We start from the raw sequence: 26937 nt of genomic DNA, 5'->3' as shown, positions 1-26937 counted from the left end.
ATAAATTTATCCATATAGCATTACCAAAAAAAAAAAAATATCAATGCCATTTAAAGCTGTGAAGAGACTTTTGAGTTATATACCAGGGATCTGGAAATTTATCATATGAAAGACTGCTGAACACAGTGCAGTCAAAAAGTCTCTTTGATATTGTTAAGAGAGCATGTCACCAGGATTAAAATCTTGGATCGATAATGCGTTCATCGAAAAACCAGCTGTCTATTAGTATGAGGGAAAGAATGGAGGTGCATTTTTAAAAAAGGGCCGAGTGACTTTCTGTGTATGTTTTTTATTTTTTTCCTTTTTTTTTTCTTTTCTCCTCTTTTCTTTATATATTGAGGCTCTTTTTAAACAGTTGCAATTTTCCTATGACATAGTTTTCACTAGCATAGGTTAACAGCTTTTCTTGTGCCATATGCATCATTTTTGTTTTGTCAGTACGGATCCAAATGGACACCTCTTAGCCATTATGTCACCAGCTCATCCAATGCCCAGTTTTACCCCAAGCCTGCTGACATTATTGCATGCAAGGTACAATTTTTTAAATCTGGAATTAATCTTGCAAGGTGGTATATTTGATCCCTATGAATTTCTGAATTAACTATGAAAATAAACATATCCAGAAAAATAGGAGGCCTTACAATGAGTTATTGTTTAAAACAGTCTTTCCCATATTTATTTTCTTCCTGTTACAATGCACGTCAATGCCAAACATCCAACAATTTGTCCACCTTTGAGATAGTAGTGATATTGTAGAGTCCTTGACACTCTCTGAGCTTTGTTTGTTTGCTTGCAGACATTTCATTACCAGAGTTGGTAACACATTCAGTGCATCATGCAAACATCTACAAGCAAACAGCTAAGCTCAGAGAACACCAAGGACTCCACAGTTCATCCCTGAGCTATGTCTGTTCTCTTCTATTACTAGTTATATTGTTCAGGGAAATTAAATATCTAGGTTTAGAGAGCAAGAAACTGGGGGGATGTGGATAAGATAGACAAGAAAACTATCATTTATAATGTAAGAATATGGGGTTTCAAACATGCTGTTTTACCAAGTAACTGGAAAACATATAATAACATTTCGTGCTTTCTTAATACTACCTATCGAAGGATGGAGGCAAGGACTTGTTTAAGGGATCTGGAGATTTTTCAGATCAACCATATCAGAAGTCTATCTCATGCCAATATCTTTTTTTAAAAAAAAATTTTTATAGTTTTCATTCAAGAAAAAAAATATTTTAAAAAGAGAATCATGTTCTCACATTTTACAGTGTTTCCATAACAGTGTACATCTCTGTTAGTGTTAATTAAGATCATTCACTACAAAGATATCTTAAATCTAATTCCTGATTTCTTACTTTTCTATGTTATTAATACGTCTTGATACATTGTTTGTTTTCCTATGTTACTACACTACTATACCTATATACATAGCTGAACTATACATATATTCATAGCTATACATTTATCCTTATTTCTGTTGTTCCATAATATTTCTTTAATCATTTTCACTATACATCTTTATTTCCTTTTCATTTAACCATTTGTACCATGTATTCCATATTGTAAAAAATTCTCCCTCTTCCTTGTTTTTTAATATCATAGTTAAACTGATCATTTCTGCACATTGGTAAATTTTGTTGATTACTGCTAAATCTGTGGGTACCATTGTTAATTTCCAATTTGGGGCAAAGGCCATTCTTGCTGCTGTGATGATGTGTAGCATTAGATGCTGTTGTTTTTTTACTCCATGACAGTTCTGGTATTCCCAATAAGAAAGTCTCTGGGTTGAGTTTAATCTTTAATTTTGTCAATTTCATGCCAATTTCACATCAATATGATTTTCTTTCCTTTTTTTGTGCTTGTATGGACACCTAGCCTTGAAAGACAGTTGTTGGCACCCATTACACGTCAAATTCACTTCACAGCTACGGTATATGACCGGTTTGGTTCAATCATTTTTAATCATGGAGTTATCGAGTCCTGCTTTCAGCTTGGCAGCGCAAAAGGGTGGACCTGCTACTATGCACTCCTCAGTCTTACAAGAGGCAGTGACCAGGAGCAGGCTGTGAGTCCTGAGCAGTCAGAATTAATTTAATGCTTAATAAAACTGCTCACCTGAAGGAGTTTTAATATTAAGTGGCGCGTTGCAGTCACCAGTCAGGCCTCGTGGTTCATTCAATTGGTGGGTTTCCAGGAATAGAACTCCATGCAGTTAGGTGGGCCTGGAGATCTAATCCATCAAATACTAATTAGCTTAGTGCTTAAAAAGTCTCAATCATGGAATAGAACCATTAGTTATTTAGAGTATGTTAGCCTAGAATTGGATGGAGTCTGCCTGATCAGGTGATTAACACTTTCTTTACATTATGTCAATGACCCAGCTAAATGTAGGTGAAGAAAACACCTTCTCCCTTAATGTGCAAATTGACAGGCTGAATTAATTTTTATCAGGTGGTGAAAAGCCAACTAATCAAAATTATAGCAGTCTTCCAATATCTAAGGGACTGCCACAAAGAAGAGGGGGGTCTCAAAGTATCTCAAGGCAGAACAAGAAGCAATGGATGGAAACTTCAGCAATCTAGAACTAGAAGCAACCTAGAACTAGAAGCAATCTAGAACTAGAAGCAACCTAGAACTAGAAGCAACCTAGAACTAGAGAGAAATTTCCTGACAGTTAAAACAGTTAATCAGTGGAACGATTTTCCTCCAGAAGTTTCAGGTGCTCCAACACTAAAGGTTTTTAAGAAGAGATTTGACAACCATTTGTCTGAAATGGTACAGGGTTTCCTGCTTGAGCAGAAGGTTGGACTAGAAGATCTTCAAGGTCCCTTTCTAACTTTGTTATTCTGTTGTGGTAGATGATTCTCATTCTGTTAGCCATTCCATCAGATACGGCCGAGTGATTAGATAGCGTTTTTATACCTCTTTTTCCTTCTCTATTTTTATTTGAATGATTAGGAACCTGTCACAGATATCTAGCAGTCACAGAAAAGCATCTTATCCTTATTCCTTCCAAGCTGATACACACCAGCCTGGAATATGATCTGACTCCCAGTCTTGTAGATGCTTATTTTTACAGGACTGGAGTGAGGTTGTGGCTTCAGGGAAGGGGCTTAATCCTATTTACATCTCTCCAGAGTTCCCCCTTCCCCCCCCTTGAATCTGTAGTGAACCTCAAGGGCAGTAAATCACCTTTCAGAAGCAGGATCTTGTTATTTTTAATCACTGGTGGGCCAACAAGGTTTTGAAGAGCTTTGAAGTCTGGTCATGGACTTATAGATCTAACTCCGAATCTCTGTGTACCAAAGACTAAGACTGGAGGGAGGGAGGGGATCTATCTAGTTTTTAGCTTGCAGCTGTATTCTTTAAAGTTCACAAATCATATAGGCATTATTCACTTATCCCTTCAATACTAACTAGCTTTCTGAATGCTATTCTTCTTGACTATTGATGTTCAGACTGATAACACAAGGATAATATTCCCAGCACAACAGAGAGGAATGATCAATTTGCTTTTACTAAGACAAAGTACAGTCAAGTTATAATTCCTGAAAGCAAAGCCCCTGGATACATGAATGTTAGATATTTCACCTTTTCTAACAATTAAACTAAACAGCCATGGAACATCAAGAAAAGCCGCCTAACAGTGTAACAATGTCAGTTCATGTAATTTCCCAAAAACGAGGGACAACTACCAGCTCTTTATTAAGGTCTTGTGCGAGTTTATTCAATTCAGAAACACCAAGTTATAGTATCCATTTCATTTGCTGTAGGTGGAAACTCTGGAAGGCAATTTGTAATTTTTCCTTCAGTATCAAATAGGTTTTCATAAACCAGATAATCTGAGAACTGATGAATTTGGCATTTGCTATTTCCATATCAAAACAATCTCCTCTGAAACATATATCCTACAATGGTTTATGCTTTATTCATAGCATACCATTTTTATATATGCATGCAGCTGAAATGGAGAGATCGAAATAATTCCAAACCAGAATTTCCAACCACAGTTTGTTGAATAAACAAGAGAAGCTACAAATCAGACTAGACTGCAAACAAACAAGTGCCACTAAATCTGAGTTCAGCACATGAATCAAACCGTAATGTAGGGCTCCGGTTTTCTATCTCTTATTAAACTTTTGAGCAGAATATGTACTTTAAGCAATGGACATTCAACTGTATGGATAAAATGAGAGGAACCATACTTTAAAGTTTTTTTTCATGTAATTATTATTATGACATGTCATGAATTTATGGCCAAAGGACTCACTAGCTTTCCATAATGTTTATGACAGGGATGTCCAACCCAGTCAATCAAGCTGACATGCTGGCTGAGGAATTCTGGGAGTTGAAGTCTACAAGTCTTAAAGTTACCAAGGTTGGACACCCCTGTTTTATGGTATTCTAGGAGTGAATTATTTTATTTTGTTTTTATTTCTTTTATTCTAGTGGCTGCATCAACAGCAAATTCCACAGCTGGGGCAGCAATGAATTCTTTGACTTCTCTGGGGACTCTACAAGGACTAGCTGGAGCAACGGTTGGATTGAATAATATTAATGCACTAGCAGGTACCGTAAACAGTGAGTATTTATTGCTGTGGTGGACATTCCAGCAATTTCCCTGTAATCACCTTAGGGACACTAATCGTTTTAGTAGAGTGAATGCTACTAGGGAAATAAACACATGTGCAAAATGGGTGATAAAATTGAGAAATTCTATTCCAGACAGCTTCAGGCCCAAAATCTAAATAGGTTTTGTCTTGTTAAAGAATTGTGATGTTTATAGTGCTTGATGATATTTTATCCTCTCTTCTAGGGCACACACATCAAGCTTGCATTCAGATAGTTAGAAGGGATCAATTCAATAGGATATTTTGGTTTTGTTTTAATTGTTCAGTAGATACAGGTTTTAGTTGAAGTGGAAACTAAGGAGATGGGTTGCTATTGTTATTGCCCATAGAAGCTACTGCTAAGGGTAATAGCACAACATCTGAATACTCTCTGGATATAGGAGGTATGAAAAATGCCCTCTGCTAGCAGTTTGATTTATAGATTTCTTCAAACCACACATAAGGCATGTTCAAATAAATCACTTTAGTTATTGCCTATAGAGACAGGTAGGAAAAGAATGTCAGACCCTTGAAAGATATTTACATTCTGCAATATGCAATATTTTTTTACTAAAGTAGTTAGATAATTATGATATATGCCATGATCTAATAATTTATCCTGGCATACGCCATAATGATTCTGTTTCTATAGCTCTGTGTTGCGTGTTTGTGTGTGCACGTGCATGTGTACAAGCATGTATTGTATCAACAGATCAGCTTTTGCCAAATCAGCGCCTGGAAAATGGCCATTTGTATATTGGTTGAAGATTTTGGTCATTGAAATTCAAAACCTCCAAAGAGTACAAAATAGGGATCCCTACCTCACCCCCAAATTTTGCTCTCTTGTCTCTCACAGCTTACTATTTCCAAAATATTGGTGTACTTTCTGAACCAACCAAAGATATACTGAGTTTCAATCAGAAAGAATTGAAAGCAGAAATTAATCAAGCCAGCAAAACTAAACAACTCTCCCAAAATCAAAGCAATGAATCGTAGCAAGTAATGTACAAGATAACCTCCACCGTTACAAAACATGAAATAGAAGGAACCTAATCATAGTTAAAAATTATTAGGTTCCAACATTTAATGAAGAAAGTTAAACTATAAAAAAATTGAGTCAAGCATCCATGATACACTTGGTACTACACTTGATTTTAACCGAAAATATTCAAGACACATTAAAGTGTTCTATACACACTATCGTGCTAGGGGAATGAACATAGTTTTTGCTTCTCAGTTATTATAATACACCATTTGATCCACTTAAAATATCTAAATGATTCTGGGAGTTGAAGTCCACAAGTCTTAAAGTAGCCGGGTTTGGAGACCCCTGACCTAAAGTCTAAATATCAGGTAAGGCAGCCTCTGAGGCTCAGTAAATGCCAACATCTTGATGAAATACAAAGAAAAGTATGCTTTCCAACCTCCCAGATATCTACGTATGTCTAAATCATCAACAACTAAAAGTTGTTATAAATACTATAAGACAGGGAAGGTGGAGAGAGAGGCAGGTTCAAAAAGCATGAAACTTCTACTGCTGTTCCAGATTTTTTCCCAGCTGCAAAAGGAAAAGAAAGCTTTCTCAAGCTGTTTGCCTTTAACCAAAGGAGTTTTCTTCTGTAGTCTGCTTAGGTTGGTGTTTACCTGAGCTTTTGAAAGCCAGTTGATACAATCAATGAAAACATGATTTGTTTCTCCATGTGACTCTCTCTTCATATGCGCTCAATGATGCATCTGTCACTCTGATTTTTCTGAGATTTTAAAAAGAGCTCTGGGCTCACAAAACAGAACAAAATAAAAATGAAAAGAGTATGTGTTCCGCTATAGCAGGAAGCTCTTTTTCCCTTTATCTTTTACCCAGCTTGTGTTGGTGGAGAAATTGGCTATTTCTTGTTTAACTAAAGAGGCGATGTGGCCAATGCTGTAGAAACCCTACCCTTTGACTTATTCTCTGCAATTGCAACCAGTAAAATCCAAGGTGTGAACAGGAAAAACTGTGGTCCTATCCTCCCAAAACTTGTTATCCTCCCTTTGTAAGAGAGTTGAGCAGTTCCAAAATGTGAAAGATAGGTGGGAAGGAAAGGAAGGAGGGAAGGGGGGGGGAGGAAGAAAGGAAAGAAAGAAAGAAAGAAAGAAAGAAAGAAAGAAAGAAAGAAAGAAAGAAAGAAAGAAAGAAAGAAAGAAAGAAAGAAAGAAAGAAAGAAAGAAAGAAAGAAAGAAAATTCCTCTCACTAATAATGATTTTGGATATCTTTCTCCCTTTCTTCAAAATTCCTAGCTACTATGTTCTCGTATGTCTGTACTTGAGCATGACCATAGGATTTGGGGGTTTGGGGTTTTTTGATGTGGGGGGCTGCTTGGCCCACTCAGAAGAAATATTTTTTTTCAAGAGATGTTGCTTTCTTTAAGTTCTGTGCACAGCAGTTGCCTCGTTATTTCTTACCCCAATTCTCAGAATTGTTCCTCTCTGTTATTTTTTTCCTTATCAAACTGTCATCAATGCAAAGGTTTAGGAGAAAGGTTATACAAGAAGATTAAAAGAGACAGGAATGTGATTTGACTGCAAGTAAACTGGTGGTCCTGTATTATTTATTTGTAGTCCGTTCCTCAAATCACTTTTCTGCAGCTTTGATCCAATAGCAACAACTATTCAGCCTTGAAGAAAAGGAGCTGATTGTGGTGGGGGGGTTGGAAGGAAGGGTAGGAGATAAACATGTGCAGAAGATTTTATAGGCTTTTTCAATGTTGCATCACCTTTAAACTTAAATTGCTATAACAGGCAATTTGTGGGTAAAAAATATTAAAGCCACTGAAAGGGAGCTGCCATTCCTTTTGTTTTCTTTTTAAAATATCCTGGGCATTGAGATATGTTGGAAATTTTAATGGACAAACCTACCAGAGAGCTGTTCAGATTCAAGGTTTCTGTGCCTCCTTAGAAGTTTTTTTTTACAAAGCCTTCTATAGCATCTGGGTTTCCTAATATTTTTAAGATTGCATCTCCCAAAGGGGATATTCGCTGGAAATTCTACCACTGGAGGTCCAGCATGTCTGAAAAGAACCAGGCTAGCTTAGCAAGTTTAATTTCCCAATTGTTCATACCTGTATTAGTTTATCAAAATATAAAATACAGAGACAACAAAGAAAAATTGAAATAATGGGACAATAGGGGAGGAAAAAGGGAAGAAGAAACAGAGTAGGGGAAAGGGGAGGGGAAAAAGAAAAGCATCGACTTCCAACTCCTTTCTTTTGGCACAGCAGAACAAGATAATAACATACAATCTCAGCTCTTTACTTTTTACTAATTAGTTTGCCAATTTTATCTGGTGATTGGGATCCATAAATATCACTGAAAGGATGTTTCTCTTTTAAGAGTCCTAAATAAACTAAGTAACCATTTCAGTCATATTTTATTATCCACTAACTTTAAGGAGAAATAAGATAGCAGTCTTCAAATATCTGAAAGGTGGATGGGTCACACATTGCTCTAGAGCAGGGGTCCCCAACCCCCCCCCCCGCTCCCGTCTGTGGACCGGCATTGATCCATGGCCCACCAAGAATCAGGCCACGCAAGCGAACAAAGCCCCACCCGTGCATATGCGAGATTCAGGCAGCATGCAAAACCACACAAACCCAGTCTGCAGAAAAAACGACCTCCATGGATCCAGTCCATGGCACCCCAAAAGATTAGGGGTTGCTGCTCTAGAGATCAGGACCAGAATGAATGGGCTGAAAGACTTTCAGGTTCCATTTCAGGAAAACATCCAGATTGCACAAGCTGTTGACAGTAGATCAGGCCAGCACATAATGTGATGATTTCTCCTTCACTGGAGATTTTCAAAGAGAAGCCGAAGGTTTATCTGCCAATGATACTGTAGTGGACCTTTAACTGAGGAGCGGGTTGAATTAGATGGCTCCCGTGCTCAGTTCCAACTCTTCTGTAATTATCTGAATAATCTACTGAAGGTTACAATTACAAATCAGTAGGATGCATCAGATTTCTCCACAGCAAGGGAGAAATTCTTGATTATCTCAAGAATTCCAGTAATTTTAGTAAACTAAGGTCACTCTGAGACTTGCAAGCTGTTGCTCCAGAAGAAAATATGAAAATGCTGAGTAATGCTTCCTCTGCAGATGGGACAATCAGGGACCCCTGAGTGGGAATTTCTTTTTTGTCCCACCAGCTGGGATAGGTATTTTACGATGGGCCTCCTGTGTCACTTTGAGAAAAACCGAGCTATCGGTGCAGCCATTTTGTGAGATGATGCACAGCAGGTTCTCAAAGTACCTAGCTGCCACCAAAGGTTTCCCATCCAGAAACACTCTGTCCTGACCTACTAGTTTTCAGTTACATGAGCTGAATTGGCAACAAAACTCTGGTTCATTCTCGATAGTAGCAGATTCTTTGGTTATCTAGACACATATCTAGAATAGTGTTTCTCCTTCTGGATAACTTTGAGATGTGTAAACTTTAATCCCTAAGATTTTTAGCAATGGCTATGCTGGTTAGGAATTTTGGGAGTTGAAATACATTCATCTCAAAGTTGACCAGGTAGAGAATCATTCTTCTAGAATCTGTAATTGCATCAAAACAAACTTTAATGAGGACAGCCTTTATATTACTTTAAAGATGTTTGTGTGATGCTTTGAAGATGCCATAAATCATAAAACAGGTTTTCTGGTGACCCCAATTTTTGTCGAATGCTGCCTGCATGGGAAACTGAGTTGCTATGAACAATAACTCCTAACCCCAATCTTTATATGTCTTTATAGATTAGATGTTGTCCTACCTGTTGTTTTTAACTGTGCTATCTGGTGAAGTGCCTGATTTGTATTATTGTTATTCTTACTGCTGTGGTTATTATGTTTTATCTGCATGCCCAGCCATTGTTGTCCGTGTCATATTAATGCTAACAATGTTTGGAAAGCACTAATGAATAAGTGCAATTTCTTTTCTCTATTGTTGGGTTTTTTGTAAAGTTGCTCAAATGCTCTCAGGTATGGCTGCCCTGAATGGAGGACTCGGTGCAACAGGCTTGACCAATGGTACAGCTGGCACAATGGATGCCCTCACCCAAGCCTACTCAGGAATACAGCAGTATGCCGCTGCGGCACTGCCCACACTATACAGTCAAAGTTTGCTACAACAACAAAGTGCTGCAGGCAGCCAGAAAGAAGGTAAGATAGGTAGGCCATTGGGGGGGGGATGCAAAAAGGGGGCAAGGAAGAGATTCTTAATTCAAAACCAAAAACAAATGAAACTTAGTGGTCTTCTAAAATTAAATTTATTAGTACAACTGCTGCTACGGTATTAAACTCCATCATTAAGTAGAGTTTTCTTATCCCATGATGCCCTCCCAGTACCCAGGACTTGTGTTGTAATGGATGAAAATAATTGCGAAGTATTAGGGTATGGCAGAAGAGAATATATGTAGCTCCAGTCCTTGGTGCTCTTTGAGCTTGGGTGTTGGCTTGCGGGCATTTCATTATCTGAATAAGTAACATTTTTGTTTGTTTATATCCCATTTCCATTATTTTTACCAATAACTCAAGGCAGTGCACGCATATCTACATACCTTCCTCCTATTTCCCCCCACAAAAACCCTATGAGATGAGTTGGGCTAAGTGAGAGTGATTTGCCCAAAGTCACCCAGCTGGCTTTTATACCTAAGGCAGGACTAGAATTCACTGTCTCCTGGTTTCAAGTCCGGTGCCTTAACCACTGGACCAAACTTGCTCTCATCCTTGTACTACGCTGGATGGGTAATGAAACATCTTCCAGCAAACAACCAAGCTCAGAGAGCACCATGTACGATATGTTTCAATTTTTAAAGAATAAGGCAGAGCAATGTTGAGTTTTTTTCCTCATTGGCCCAACATTTGCTTATTATAGTTTTCTTATGCTTGTCTTATCCTAGCAAAAAAAAGTGATGTTAATATGGAAATATGGTTCTCAGAGGAGTCTGCAGGCCAATGATTCACCTGGATATACTGGAGCTATCATCTAGTTCAGTGATCCCCAATCTTGCTTATGCCGCGGCTCGGTATCCTCAACCTTTTTTATGGCACGGCCCGGTACCGGCATTAGCTGGATGCCGCCATCTTTTTTTGATGAAAAAGTGCTTCCGGTGAGCTTTCTACCCGGAAAAGCTCACCGGAAGCACTTTTTCATCAAAAAAAGATGGCAGTGCCCAGCAAACCAGCGGCCCGGTAGGACTTGTTCCACGGACCGGTACCGGTCCACGGACCGGTGGTTGGGGACCCCTGATCTAGTTAGTTTAGATTGTTAAGGAATATCTCACCGCAGAAAAATGGAAAGCTTGTGATTCCTAAAACCAAAGTCACTGACTCATCAAAATTGACACTGAACTGGAACTAAGCTGCACCTAAGCAGTCGTGCCTACATAGAAACCTTTGGCATGGAGAATATATAGGAACCCTATAAATATTTAATTTCCCAGCACACAAAATTCCTTTTCAGGCACTTGTTCAAAGAATGTTACCACCCACTGCTTTTCTAATACAAAAACAGATATTGTCTGCTGCTTTTGCAAAAAATAAAAATAAAAAGTGCTCTGGTTCAAACCATCCTTGAATTCTTTTCCCATTTCTGGTGGGGAAGGAGCTCCCCTATCTGGATTTGCATGTACATTACAAACATATAGCTTTTATAACTAAATAGCATTTCGAGGTTAATGACCAAATCCATCGTGGTTATAATGAAGGGTCGCTTATTTGAGAGTCTTGAGAGGAAGCAAATAAAGGATTGATTGCTTCATATGAGGTGCTGATGGAGCAAAAGAAATCCAGAAACTTAATGCTGAGAATAAATTAATGCTAATTGCAAGATGTTCAATGGGGGGGGAGGCTTCTCCCCTATCCATTCATTTCTTAGGTTTCTACCTGTCCATCAAGCACAGTTACTTTAGAGAAGTGTTTTTCTTTGATCTAATTACAGGTAGTCCTTGGCTTATGACTGGTTGCTTAGGATCTGTTCAAAGTTATAACCATGCCCGCCACCCAAAAAAAGTTACTTACATTCCAGTTTTGAAATTCTGATATCAGTCAGTCCCCCCCATATGATGTGGTCGTATTTTGGACATGTGGCAACCAGCCCGCATTTTTAACCATTGAAATGCTTCCCCCACCACCCAAAAAAAACAGCATTTACTTCAAATTTCAGCAAAAACAGCCCCATAGCAAACAAGGACTATCTGTATTTGCTCCTTTGGGACTGAAAAGAAACAATACAAAATAGGTGTGACGATTTGCCTCAATGGTCAAGCATTCATGGGCCATCAGAGTTATCGATACTCTTTAAAGAAGACCGCTCCAAATTGGATAAGCCATTTTCCTAAGCCCTTGGTTGTAATAAACCACAAGGAGGAGCAGGAGGCTAAAGGAAAGCAGAATCCAATTTACTTATTTCCTTTTTTTGTTGAAATAAGTAAATGGAAAAACCATTCTAACACAGCACAAGGCTGGCACCAAATTTAAAACAGAAACGGCTGTGAAAGCCTGACTCACAGACGAACACAATACAGAAGCCTGATGATGGCAGATGAGATTCTTCCAATGTGTTTATCCAGAGACCCTCAAATAATAAATTTGATTTATTATATATTACCATTTATATATATATAAATTGTGCTTCTCCAAAGATCCACATACAAATACCTGCGAAAACCTCAGTAAACATGTATGTATGTATATGTATGTGTGTGTGTGTGTGTATAGATATAGATATAGATATAGATATAGATATAGATATAGTATTCAGCTTTGTTCGGGTATTTTCCCACGTCATTATAGTTGTGCTTTTAAAGTTGTAGCAATATTTCGGCAGAATCTCATCTGCCATCAACAGGCAGATGGTAATATATAATAAATCAAATTTATTATTTGAGGGTCTCTGGATAAACACATGTCCATCATCTAACAAAAAGTAAAAGTAAAAAAATAAAATATAAATAAGCAAGCAAGCAGTCTTGATGGCCCACTAAGTTTTTTTTCTGCCTATGATAGAACCTGCTAGTCACAGAACACTTAAGGCTTTTTAATATTAAAATAATATTAAAATGGGCATATGAAGAACTGCCCACTATTTGGGACCCTTTTTTTAAAGAAACCCTCAAACTCACCCTGCTAGTTCTACCAATTCCTTTCTCTTCCTTCAGGACAGATTACCTGAGCAGGTAATAAGTACCTGAGCTTCTTTTTGGCCCGCCCCGTTGCTAGGATGACCCAACTGCCAATCCAATAGCAACAGCCAATCAAACAGCAGCGTTGAGCAGGTGGCAGTGAAGGAGGAGAGGAGGAAGAAAGACAAGTTCATGAAGATGAAGATAAATAAACAGAGCCAAAGCTCAAAATAAAAATAAAAATAAAAAAAATAAAATTAAAGGATAGACAGCCCTAATGACAAACAGCAAGGGAAAGGAAGCAGCAGCTGAGGAAAATGGGGGGGAGAAAGGCATTTTTAATACTCCCTCAGAATTGTGTGAGGGAAAGGTTTACCTCAGATGGGAGCCAAGAGTGGGAAAGGTGAAGAACCCAGAAACCCCACTAGGAAAAGGGGAAGAACAAGTCAAGACTTGAACAAAATAGAAAGCAGAAACTACAGAAAGATCAAAGACAGATTGAACACAATCAAAAGAGGAATTTAGCTCCACAGAGAGGAACCAGAAAGATAGACAGGAATTAAGACGAAAAAAATAAAGAAGTCAGCAGTACGAAATATAGAACACAAACATGTAAAAATACATTCAAACCCTTGAGATGGGCAGCTATATAAATATGGGTGGATGGCTAGATAGATGATAGAGATAGATAAATAGACAGACAGACAGACAGACATAATAGAGGAATCAAATCATCATAACTTTTTGGCCATCATGCCAATTGCAATCCCAGAGAGATATTTATAATTTCCCAAAAGTCTAATACAATCAGAAAAATTGAAATTTTGGAGAGTAAATTGACTACAAATAATAATGATAATTATTTTATATCCCACATTGTATATAAATATAAAGCCGCTTTGCTACATGTAAAATTAATAACATAAATAACCAGATTTATAACAGATTATAAAAAAATGTTTGCTATAAAAAGTTGCATTCTAGAGTTATTCATATGGACTTGGCAGAAATGTAGCATTTTTACCCATTTACGAGAACCAAGAAGGTAAAAAGTTAATGTGAAAAATAATCAATATTGTGCTGAAATAAAAAGCAGTATTTTAAACTTTATTCTCCATATTATGCAACAGATATGTAACAAATACAAAGAGGATTATTTTTCTCCAAACAACTTTGACAAAAGCTTAAAATACATATTTTGGCATATAAAATGTCCAGGAATTCTTGTTTTCTAAATAATTTCTCTATCAGCATGTTTCTGATGCTTTGGTGTTTTGTTGTTGTTGTTATTTTATCATTTTCACAGACCTCTGAAAATTGTATTGAGATAGTCTATTTGAGTTGGACAAGTATAATAAATTTGAATAAATGCCAATTTCTTTCATACTTCAACCATTTTATAGAGAATGTAAAAAATAAATAATTCAACTGCTCCACAATCCTTTTCATTTTAAAATTTCCTTATCCGTTCAATTCTTCCATTTAAATTTATTGGGCCACCCAACTCCAATGGACCCAATTTATGGGGGAGGATGGGTGAGATCTTGGGTAAAAATATAAAACACCTTTGTTTCCCTCCTAGTCCTAACATATTTGGAAGACACCACAGAGGGACAAACTGAGCTAAATTATGCTTAGTGAATGTTTTCAGCATAAAATGAAAGAGCTGATTCTGGCTGCCTGTTCTCTCTTTTCTTAAAAGGTCCAGAAGGAGCAAACCTTTTCATTTATCATCTCCCACAAGAGTTTGGAGACCAGGACATTCTGCAGATGTTTATGCCTTTTGGAAATGTTATTTCTGCTAAGGTCTTCATTGACAAACAGACTAATCTGAGCAAGTGTTTTGGTATGTAATATTCAGTACAGAACACCAAAAATCTAACATACTATCTACCCTTTTATCTTGCTCGCTTTTCCCAAACTGACAACTTAGATTCAACATTTATTGTTGTATCTTGCCTTCCAGGGAGAATTGTAGATATATCTTTTTTTACATTAGTCATCATTCTAATGTGATCCAGAGTTGGTTATTTGAACATTGTTTCTTCTCTTTAGGGCAGACATTTTCCTTCAAAATTGTACACGCACACGTGCAAACACACACATATGTATACATACACATATACATATTGTATACAACAACATGTATTGTGAACCCAATTGGCAAAGGAAAGCTCAGGACTGTATTGGTTGGAAACAAGCAGAAGAGGTCCTCATCCAGCAGTGGATGGATGATGATGATGATACATATATGTATACATATATGTAGCCTTTGACTTATAACCACAATTTATGTTGCTAAGCAAGACATTTGTTAAGTTTTCCCCATTTTATGACTTTTCCTGCCAGAATTGTGAAGTGAATCTTAGCTTTAATTGAGCAAAGAGTTGGACTTGATAGCCTCAAGGGCTCTTTGCAGTTGTAAGGGTCACCACCTAGGATTTATTGCTGATGTGAATTAGAGGCATTGGTTAACATCCACTCCTAGTCATTCTCCACCAAATAGATTTATCTTTACGTTCTTGATAAAGGAGGTGTTCTTTGCTTTGTCCTCTATAACCATTTCAGTGGGGGGGGGGGAAGGAAAAATTGTGAAAGCTCCATAATAAAGTGAAAAGTTTTTTTCCTCACAGCAGCTCCTATTAATTTTGAAAAGTGCAAGCATTTGTGGTTGAATCAGGAAAAGTGCCTAAAAATATTTTCCTAGAAGCACAACAGAACTGTCAGATGCATAAAACTAATTACATCCTATGTAAAGGAATGTCATTTATTAGACAATCAAGGCACCTTATTATGAGTGTCTAATTATTCTCTATTGTGTTTAAAAAAAAGCGCCTCTCCATGTTTAACTTGTTATTTGCAGATTATATTAAATAATATTTCCTGCTCTAAGAAAGACTATGCAGTTGCATTGCAAATGCATTTTTTCCTTCCACTCAGTTGTACCTGATTTTTAGAGATTGCTTAGACAAGTCCCTAAAGTTTTCTTGGCAAGATTTTTCAGAAATAAATTGCCATTGCCTCATTCCTAGGTTGAGGGAAAGTGACTAGCCAAAGGTCACCCAGCTGGCTTTATGCAGTCTCACAGTTTCTAGCCTCATGTCTTAACCACTGCCCCAAACTGACTCTCTTAAATGCAATATAGTCACATTCACATACAGTATTTGTTAAATAATTATTCCTTCTGATGCTAGTTCTAGTTTCCCCATTTTATGCAAATTTGCAGCCAAAATTGTGTCATTGTGCCTAAGAAATATCAATAGCCTTCGTGTATCTGCAGGGCATTATTTCCTATGATGATGTTATAATTCAATCAAAGTGGAATATTAACAGAGAAGAATAAAAATAGGAACTGAATATAAAGCAAAATGGAATGAACTAGTGCATAGTCTAATAAAAAGAATAGTTGAATATCTTCCCCCACCCCAGAATGCATTTCATTGGATTTTTGGACAGTTTCAAAACTTTTTTCTTCTAATCTTCCATACCTTTAATGACTTTTGTTTTTCCCTTTATTATGTATGCATTGCTCTTTGTTTATTTGTTCTACAAGATATTATATAATCTACTTGACAGGGTGCATTTTTTTAACAATTAAAAGCATATTTAATTTAATTAGTAAATATAATAAAACATATCCATGATAATTATGAACTTGTAACAACAAAGATTAGGAAAGACAATCTGTTGTATTATAATCAAATTATTTTGATATTCTATTGCTTTACTTAATTCTTTGATAGACATAATTTGTGCTACAAATTACAAAGCAAAAAAATGTATCTCTTTAATCTTGAGAAAAGAGACACTCCAACATTCAAAAGAAGAAGAAAAAAATAGTGGTGACAAATAGCTCCAGGATTTTTTATGAACTTTTAAAGCCAGCACAAGACTGGAATAAAATAATAAATCATTAATGTGCTGGTCCATATTTTTTGCACATGGGTCATACTTTGTGAATTTTATTGATAAAAATAAATAAATTGACAACTTTTCTATTGTCAAGCCAATGTCATATGGAAGGAATTAGATTATAAATTTTCTTCTGTGTTAATTATTTTCTTTAAAAGAATTTGGGGGAATAAACATTGCAAATAGTGTATGCTGCCTTCAGTCCAAATGGCATAATTATTTTTCCACTTTCTCCTGCTCTGTCTCTTAGCTGAACAGATCCTGATAACATATTGCCCGTTTCCCCAACATAGTCCTATGCTAATTGAAACTTAGTAGAGGTAGTCCTCAAGGTACAAGAGTTCATTTAATGACCATTCAAAGTTACAACGATGACTTATGACCATTTTTTAAAACGTATGAGTATTGAAGCATCTCTGGGATCATGTAATCAAAATTCAGAGGCCTGGCAACTGGTTCATATTTATAATGGTTGTAGGATCCTGGGGCCATGTGATCCGCTTTTGCGACCTTCTGACAAGCAAAGTCAACGGGGAAGCCAGATTCACTTAACAACTGTACCACAACTTAACAACTGCAGTGATTCACTTAACATCTGAAAGGTCATAAAATGGAACAAAATTCATTTAACAAATATCTCACTTAACAACAGAAATTTTGGGCTCAATTGTGGTCATAAGTCAAGGACTGCCTGTAGATGCACTAGCACAACATATGATGTATGGTTAAGGCTTTTTGTTTTGTTTTGTAGCTTAGTAAGATTTGCAAACCAAATGTTATTACCTTACAGTTCAACGTCTGTGAAATTAATATATATAAATATATATAAAATCATACATTGCAATGTCCTACCTGCAAATGAATACTTTAGCTTTAATCATAACAATAAAAGAGCACACAATAGATACAAACTCAAGGTTAACTGCACCAAACTTGACTGTAGAAAATACGACTTCAGCAACAGAGTGGTCAATGTCTGGAATACTCTACCTGACTGTGGTTTCTTCCCCAAACCCCAAAAACTTTAACCTTAGACTGTCTACTATTGACCTCACCCCTTTCCTAAGAGGTCTGTAGGGGGCGTGCATAAGTGCACCAATCGTGCTTACCGTCCCTGTCCTATTGGTTTTTTTATTTTTCTTATAAGTATCTATCTCATGTATTCAAAACTATATTTATTTTTATACCTGTATCTTGTAAGCGATTGACAAATCAAAATTAAAATAAAAAATAAAAAAATTAAGTGGATATAAAATAGTATCCCTTTTATCCAAGGTATCTGGCAGGTCTGATGTCTTACACCCCAAAGTCTGAAATGATGTCTCCACTGCGTCATTTTGGAACTAAAATACTAAATGTACCACTACATCCAAAAACAGTTTGGATTTTTGTAATCAATGGAGGAACAATTGAGAAAGTTGCCTATTAAAGCCACAAAGGAGAAACCAAACAGAAGTGACAGTAAGGGAATTAGGAAGCAAGTAGAAGTGACAGAATTGAAGAAAGGAAACCAAATGCTTCTCAGTCTTTATGGTGGAAAACACTGTGAAAGAATCCGAGTGCTAACGATTTTCTGTTAATTCTTATGCACTCATTTCTCTCTCTCTCTCCCTCTCCCCCTCCCTTACCTACTTTTGTGCATTCTAGGTTTTGTTAGCTATGACAATCCTGTCTCGGCACAAGCTGCAATACAGGCGATGAACGGCTTTCAAATCGGCATGAAACGCCTGAAAGTACAGCTGAAGCGCTCAAAAAATGACAGCAAACCTTACTGACCGTTCTCCCAGAAGCTTTCTGCTCTTAATTTAGTTTCCTTAGGGTAAGTCTCTTGAGCAAGCCCACCCTTGCTTGGGGTGGGGTTGAGAAAGAACATAAGAACACCTGGCCCGCCACCTCTAAGAGACAGCCATTTGACAATCCTGCTTCCATTTCCCCCACCTGTTTAAGAGAAACTTGGCTAACCTAACCAAAAAAAAAAAAAAAATATGGGATGACCTACAAGATTTGAATTAGCAACTCAGATTTTTTTCTTTTATTTTAATGAGCATTGAAGGGAAAGCACCCATCCACATGCTACAATCTTAATAATTAGAGCTGTCAAAAAAGAAAAATTGCAACTTGACTTTCTAGGCCCTGGTGTCCTTAACACTTTGGATGAGGATAATGAAAGCAATCCTGAATTATCCGAATGGCACCAGTTCTGAAATTGCTTAATAAAGCTATGGCCCTTGGCCAAGAAAGTGACTCATTTAGAACACAATTTTTCCATTACTTCAGTTTGTTTCTTTCTTCTTATTAAGAAGCTTTAATATTTACCATTCTTAGGGCTTCAGATTGACACGTGGTTACATTATCCTGTTTAAACACTGGTTGTCTTTATATATTTGTGTTTTGTTTTCCTTTTTTGTTTTTTAAGTTCTTCAGGTTTTTTTTAAAGAGCATTAGTATAAAAAAAGACATAGAGATCTGTTTCTAAAGCTACAGGGTTTAAAAAATAAATAAATAAAAAAGAATGACAATACTTGATGTTTCTTGAAAGATAAAAATTTAATAATAATAATAATAATAGATACAAAAGAAAGCCACAGGCCTGTAAATTTTATTTGTAAAAAGCATTTCTATTTTTATACAAAAATTTTTACTGCCTCAGAAATAATGGAAGTTATTTATTGCCTATTGTTAACTTATTGGATACCTAAAGACCAGCTCTGTCTGGTAGCTAGATCATTTTGAAGTAGTCTCTAGAGTACACGTGCCAAGAATGGGTGCTTTTTCACCGTTGAACCCTACATCTTTTATGGTTCATAATTTCTCTCCTCTTGTTTGTATTTTGTCTTTGTTAACTTGTCCGTTCTTTCCATTATCTACTTTAAAATTTAGTTGTCTTGGGATTTGTTTGTTTGTTTTTTTGCTCTCACTCTTTCTCTTAATTCCCTTCAATCCACTTCCTATTCCTCTTGATGTTACCTCTGTTGAAATGGGGTCTTGATTCCTTCCCACCCTTTTCCTTCCCCAAATGAAATAAGAATCCATTTTTAAAAAAAAAATTAAAAAAATCCTCCTTTCTAATGGATTCTTTGGGGCTCTTTCATTGTGGCCGTTGTTGACCAAGTGTACAGTTAATGCAAATTGTGTGAATGGCTGGGACTCTAATGATGAAAAAATTTGCATTAGTTTTCTCCTGCACCCATTAAAATGATTTTTGTTTCTGCTGCATAGACTCTCCATAACTTTTTCCTCTCCCTTGTTTTTCCCTAGACATCTTCATGCCCGTTAGTTCATCGTTTGCCTAGCATGTCCCTGTGACGTCTTAAAAAAGTTTCATCGTCCCGTCATTGTTTCTGATGTCTTTCTGACCTCACATCATAATTTGGTTCTCCTACTGATCTTTGATCTATAGTTTGAACCTTTGAAATTTGCATGTGACCTCATCTAGCTATATGAATTCTGGGAAGTCAATGTGAAAAGCATTGCTGCATTTATGCAAGATCAAAATTTGTTCATAGTCAAATTTATGATAGGAGTATTAACACACACAAACACACACACACACACACACACACACACACAAAACCTGTGGCAAAATGTTTTGTTTAAAGTTTTCGATGTTCCTTTTTTCCTTTTTTTCCCCCTTTTATTCTTTTCTTTTTTTCTGTAAAAAAAAAAAACAGACTTGAAAGTATTAGAATGAGGCTGGCATTCTAGCTGGCCTCTTAATGACATAGCAATATGTGTCCACACAGGCACAGAATGTTGGTTTCTAACAGACTACTTCCGAAATAGTTTGAAATGAAGAACTGTCTGATTTTAAGTCTCTAGAGGTCTGTAATAGTTTTTACATTTTTCAGGCAGTGTAAAGTTTTTTGATAAGGCCATTTTAGGTGGCTCACTTTCTCATTAAAAATATATATATATAGAACCACTTTTTGTAGATTAGTATAAAAAATATTTACCCTGTTTTAGGGCAAATGCTACCTATTTGTCACCTTTTGCTGAACTGATTCACAAGTTAGACAATCCATGAATTAATGCACATGAAAATTACCTATATTTTATACTGTTTCGATGTACAGGAGAAAGGTTATTGTAAGCTATTGTTTCATTTGGTGCTTTTGTGAATTAAGTTGTGGTCTCATCATTGGGGGGGGGCTCCTCATGGTCTTTAAGTGTTCTGTGTTTATAAACAACAGGTTTGAAATTGGTTTTTACTTGAAGATCAACAACAGAACAAAAAAAATGAATTTCAAAAAATGAAAAAAAAAGTTGTTTGCTTAAAATTTAAAAAAAAAAGTTTTCATGTGAAAAATAAAAACTATTCCAGACTAAGTTTGTGTTGGCTTCTGTGAGGCATTGATGTCAATTTTTTAAAAAATATTATTGTGGACAATTTCGATGTGTTTGTGTTCAGCAAAATGTGATTCAGTTTTCCTTTTAAATAAATAATAAGAACTCAGTGGGGGGAAAAAATTAGTGCCAAATTCCAAAGGTACTTCTCTTCCTAGAGCTTCAGTGTGTTTCTTGTGTGAAGTAATTTGATAACATGGGTATTTTATTATGTGTTTTGTATAAATCCCTAATATTTAAAGGAAAAAAAAGAGGTTAAAAAGTTTGTTAACTTGCTATCCTGTGGTCTTGTTGCCTGAAATTGTTGTTGTTTGTTATTTCTCTTGGATGTTTTTTGTAAAACATTGTATAAGTGCCCATGTTTCCCTTTTCTAACCATTCTGCGCATCAATGCTGTGAATGCAAACCTCACAATGTAACTTCCTCATAATGTATGGAAACCTCTAAGGTGAGAAAGTTTTGAACTTTTAACCCTTTCCACCCAGAGCTGTCTTGAGAGTTAATGCTTTTATACATTCACCATTTTGCTCTTTATTTTTATATACACATTACACACACACACATACATATTTGTGCGTGTATATTCATACACAAATATGCACACACACATACATACACACACATACACATATGCACATACACACCTAATTTTTTTTGTGCTTTATTTAATACATGGTTGAAATCAGAAAAATGCACAGAGCAGATCTGAAGGACGAAAAAAAAATATTTTACTGCTGTCTAAAGTTCTTCTGTATCTATAACTAAAAAAAATATTTAGAAATTATAGAACTCCTTTGTTTTGTTTTGTTTTTTAAATCTTTTCTTAAAAAGAGCTTTTAATATGCTGCTGGTATATGATATTCTGTATTTAAAAAGTAAAAATAATTCTTTAATTATATATTGTGTAACCACTCCTAGATAGGAGAATCGAACCCACAATTTGAAAGCATAAAAAAAATATTTTTGTAATAAAATTAAATGAATTTTTGATTAAATCCAGCGCACTAGAACTTCCTGGATGAAATTTTCTTGTGCACTCCAGTTAAACTCCTTTTTATGGATGAGGTTTACACACGTCTATGCTCTGATGTGCTAGCTGCCATATTTGTACTATGTTGGTCCAGATGCAATAGATACAAAGTAGATATAGCAGTATCTTTTATTAGCAGGATTCATTCCTGGTAGTTAATGAACATGCAGGTTTCTGACTTGTAGCAAATCCACAAAAAGGCAGAAGCAAAAGATGGCTCTGTAGTCCCTCAACCTGAGAACAAATCACAGTAGCCCAAAATCTGTTTTTGTGAACGCAGGTCTTTAGAGTTTCTGGGTGGATGCAAGCTATTGATGCTCTGAGAAGCAATTGCATATGTGGTGGTTGACATGTAGGGTCCCCGCTGAGGTGAGATTGGCCCTGCTGCCCATGACGTTATGGGGCTGCTGCAGGCCTTGGGAAGCTGACTATGGAAGCTGGCTACAATAGTGCACTTAAAATATATATCTATAGATGGAGCTTCAGTTGTCACAGCCATCTTGATCTTTATGATCGTGCATGAGGACACATCTGGTATTTGCTATGACATCATCCTTTGGGTGACACCACTCATTCATTCCACAAGCAGCTTGAACCCATGAGCTGAGCTAATAGCACCCATATATCCACAGTTGAAGGCGCTGCAGTTCACAAAAGTTTCTGCCATTGTAAATATGACCATCTTTAAGAGGCCCACGGGATTTCACCATTTTTACTCAGTAAAAAACAAGACATGGAAAAGCTGCAGGGGATTAATTTAATTTTGCTACATAAGGCAGTTACAGAGTTGGTATGTTTATTGCTCCTGCTGGGTTCTGTTCACTTCTGCACAACTCAGAAAGCTGCATGTTCCCTCAGTAGAAAATTATGAAACATAAAGGTAGTTGCTTGGCTATTTTGTATCTCTTATTATCTGTGGTAAACAATATGTGGGCACGACCCTGCAAGCATGTACTGTACTACTTACTTACTATCTGTTCACATCAAAGGGAAAGTTCTGCAAATCCTTAGATTTTGCAGAACAATAACGAAGAAACTAAGGAATGATAACACTTCATTGCCTTGTTTCTTTTAAGTTGGATCGAACAGAATAGCACTCCTATTCATCAACTAAATTTTGGTATTCTGTAATGGCAAATATAAACCTCTTTCCAAGCCAAAATTATTTCAGCAGCTTTTCATGCTACTGATTTTTTTTTTAAAAAAAAGTGCCAAAATCATTTCCTATTGTCTAATCCTTTTCACTCTCATTTAAAACATCTCCCATTTTTCCTCTTTCCCACAATTCCCCATATAAATTATTTTTTTAGAAATCAGGTGATAATCTACCCAGTTTGCTTTTACATTCTTTCTAAAGAGGGAGGAGAAAGTATTTTTACTTTTAGAGAAGCCGTGGATGGCAAGCACTCCAAATAATGGAATTCAAATAATGCAGGGTGGGAGAGAAGAAAGCAAGAAAAAGAATTCAAACACAGAGACATTCTCAGTTAATAGATAAGTGCTCCACGATTGTCTTGTGTTTCTTCTTCTGGGGCATTGCTGAACCCTTGAGGGCTAATTTTGTGCTTGTTACACCATTTTTCTTGCTCAATTGTTGACACAGTAATATAATAGGAGATCATGAAACATTTTTCCAGGACATTATTATAGTACAGTATCTAAAATTTCCCAAATAATTATACTGTTTGAAAATCAGATCCCACGTAAGAAACCTCATACCTCTTTCACGTCAACTATGGCTTGTTGCGAAACCCCAGATCAAACCTGTTAAAATGGCAGCCACATGTGTAATTAACTGCACTTAGATGGCAACACAATTATGAATGCCTTGTCCTGCTGGTGCTAAACTCCATAACTTCTCTCTTATGAATTTGCACCTATCCAAGTGGGAAACTTTCTTCTCTCTCTCTCTCTCTCTCTCTCTCTGTCAGTCTCTCTCTCTCTCTCTCTCTCTCTCCTTGCCAGCCTCATTGCTCATTATTTCCCAGGCATTGTTCATTTCGCAGCCCCAAGGGAACTCTTGATTTTCAAAGAGAAGTTTAATTTGCAATATTGGTCCATTTTCCTAGGGACAAAGTACTGGGAGGAAAAGAAGGAACAGGCATAAACAGGAAATAAAAGCTGTCACTTTCTCAACAATTTCTACCCCTGAATAGAAACACCGCTGCTGCATTTGCACCATAAAAGATTGCAAGGGAAAAACCAGCTAGCAAAATTATAGCTTCACACCAAGGCCTTATGCACTGCACTTGTTGTACACAAGTTCTTTCATATATAAAAGATGAAACGTTGAAGGGAAACTGTGAGAGTGCAAAGGGCTTTTATTTATAGAGGAAGGAAAAAGAAAATAATAATAAACCAGGAATGGTTGCATTTCAAAATTTAACTCTGAAAGCACAAAACAGTAGTTTCCCAACCAAATTAGTTACGTGAAATTGCCGTATTCAAAGGTGTAACAAGTTCATCTTTCTTTCACCATAGGGGTTATTTCTCAGCTTGTGCTACTCTTTGGCTCATGTTGCTGTTTCTGTTTCTATTAACTTAAGTGCTAATTAACAAAAAAAAATTAAGTAATTTCATTGTTTTTTCTGAATAATGTCATATCCTGTGTACCAGGTTTTGGGGAGGTGGGGAGGACGTTGTGCTGTGAGAAATTGTTGTTTGTCAACTAATGACAACTTTTTTAAGTTGAGAGCATCAAAAACTCAGGAAATGATCCATTCCTACCACAGATGTGGCATTCATGCTCAGGGAATTCTTCGGGCTCGGCAGAGCTCAGTGTTGCTCATGGAAATTATTCTTGACCCCCTACGAATTAAGAGAGGAGGGGATTCCTGTGACAACCAGGCCCTTCAGCGTCTTGACAAGTTCTGCATTCCTGTGCAGAAGGTAAAAGCAGATTTTTCTTCAACCCTCTATGAATTCTCAGTGTATGGGAGCTGAGCCTGTGGTACAAATGGATTATAACCTAGGTTTTTGCTTCTATTTTTATTTTGTCTAAGAAAAGCCAAAGTTACTGCAATGTAGTGAGAAACTGTAAGACCATTTTGAGTATTGTTTCTGTTTTGTTGATGCATTTGGAGTTTGCTGTTTGATGGAATTTGAGCCAAAAGCAAAATGGAAAACGAAATGAGGAAAATAAAACAAACCAACCAAGTAACCAACCACAGGCTTTCCTGCTTGTAAAACTTGATTGTACGCACGCATTTTGTACCAGTGGAACTTTTTTATACTGGAGATTTAAACAAAAATTGGGGGGGGGGGAGAATATGGTGGCTTACTCTTGTGACCCCCCCGATCATAACTGTTTTTCCAGTTTGATTTCCATTCAATTGAAAGAAAGTTGGCTTAGTTTAGAAAATTGAAAACAAACATTGGCTTGGTTTTATCCTTTCCATTTGCTTATATTTAGTGTTTAAGATTTTGTGTTTTAAAACACGCGGTAAGTTTCACTCTTTATTCTGTATTGTGCAGTTTCACAATATAACAAATTAGAATTTAGGAGTACACAGTCACTTTAAGTGGATATATGTATTAGGGTTTTGTTTTTGTTTTTTTTAAAGTAGGGTTTGCTTTTTTGCTGTTTAGATCAAAAGGTTTTCCTGGTTCTTCTGTCTTCATTGTGAACATAACTGTGTAGTTGAAACAGTCAAACTTATTTTTGTAACGTATGTTATTGTGTGATGCAGTTTTTTGCTTCTGTCTCCAATATTAAACCATTTTCCTAATACTTGTCTCACTTTCTCTCTCTGTGTTGTACTGTTGGTAGTCATTCCGTGTTGGTAATACATTTGCACACCTCACTGTTGCACGTCCCTGTTGATTTTTTTTTTCTATTCGTTGTGTACAAAAGATACAGTCGATTCCATTAAGTGAACCTCTGATTGGAGAATGAATGCAGATTTGCTGTATTTACCCCCATCTTTTTTGCCTCCTCTACCCAGTTGCCTTTGATTGTAATTATTAGGGTGAAGTTACACTGAAGATGCCTCTAAAAAAGATATGCGTGCTTGTGTGTGTGCCTGTGTTTGTGTGTGCGTGAGAGAGGGAACCTACATACACAGACAGAATCAAAGTCACCAAGTTTTTTCTAGTGACTAAAAAGGGATATATTTCTCCTCGGTAGGATCACGTTAAGTTTACCATTAAATATTTTCTTCATGGGAGAAGAAAAACTTTTTTATTTTTTCAGAATTATTCAGCAAATCTCTGGCATCAAACCTAGTTAGTTTGCCAGTTTTCAGAAGTGTAAAATTTTTAAACACAGGTAGAAGACCCTAAGTTAAAATCTACCAGGCTTATTATAGACATCTTTAATTTTTTTTTTGAGAGAGAGAGAGTGAGTTCAAGGAGAACATTGAATTTATTAAAACTACCCAAAATTTAAAATAAGTTATCAGGAAAGGTACTAAACTGGGCTATTTTGTATTTAGCATGCAAGATAGCTCTTTTTCAGGTGGGTGAACCACATGGATCTCCTAGGAGAGAGGCAAATACTTCAGTCTTAAATTCTCCTTAATGATGATGCTCTTTTTAAAAAATTCTAGAGAAATATATATATATAGGCCCCTCTAATGATGCTATTTTGATTTTGCCCAGATTTTGCAATGCTCTTATATAAAACCAACTACTGACTGTAGTGGGCTTTCTGTATTTTCTCTTGATTTGATTCATCAGATGCTCAAATCTATCAGGTAGGAAAGGGAACTTTCTAGAAAGAGGAACTTCACTCCTTGCATGGGACTCAAGCCATAAAGTTATCCTTTTCCCCAAACTCAGGAATTTAAGACCACTTAAAAGTGCTCTTATGCGATTTTCCTTGTGATGTTTACGTCCCCTTATTAGTATTTTGGTTTTGACGTGATGGAGTAGGCTGCATTCCGTCTCGTGCTTCCGC

The 26937-nt window shown here is 36.5% G+C and overlaps 1 protein-coding gene across 36 annotated transcripts in view; it reads left to right on the top strand.

Moving 5' to 3' along the window:
- CELF2 (CUGBP Elav-like family member 2) overlaps positions 1–25768 on the top strand; it is a 587571-nt gene extending 561803 nt beyond the window's left edge. For 11 of the 36 annotated variants that reach the window (XM_087968840.1, XM_087968834.1, XM_087968838.1 and 8 more), the window contains 5 exons: positions 4456–4587; positions 9594–9791; positions 14457–14600; positions 18314–18485; positions 19925–25768. In XM_087968840.1, coding sequence (XP_087824966.1) covers positions 4456–4587; positions 9594–9791; positions 14457–14600; positions 18314–18441 — 602 coding nt within the window. In that variant the 3' untranslated portion in view covers positions 18442–18485; positions 19925–25768. The remainder of the gene's footprint in view (positions 1–4455; positions 4588–9593; positions 9792–14456; positions 14601–18313; positions 18486–19924) is intronic. The other 25 variants (XM_087968839.1, XM_087968852.1, XM_087968861.1 and 22 more) reach the window with 3 other exon arrangements.
- Positions 25769–26937: the final 1169 nt, after the last annotated feature.

This window comes from Notechis scutatus, chromosome 6 (genome assembly GCF_049901735.1).
Source record: "Notechis scutatus isolate UNSWTSFEM ecotype Mainland chromosome 6, rNotScu1.2, whole genome shotgun sequence".
Taxonomy (NCBI): Eukaryota; Metazoa; Chordata; class Lepidosauria; order Squamata; family Elapidae; genus Notechis; species Notechis scutatus.
Note: the sequence above shows the minus strand (reverse complement) of the source record. Positions and strands in the feature narration are given on the sequence as shown.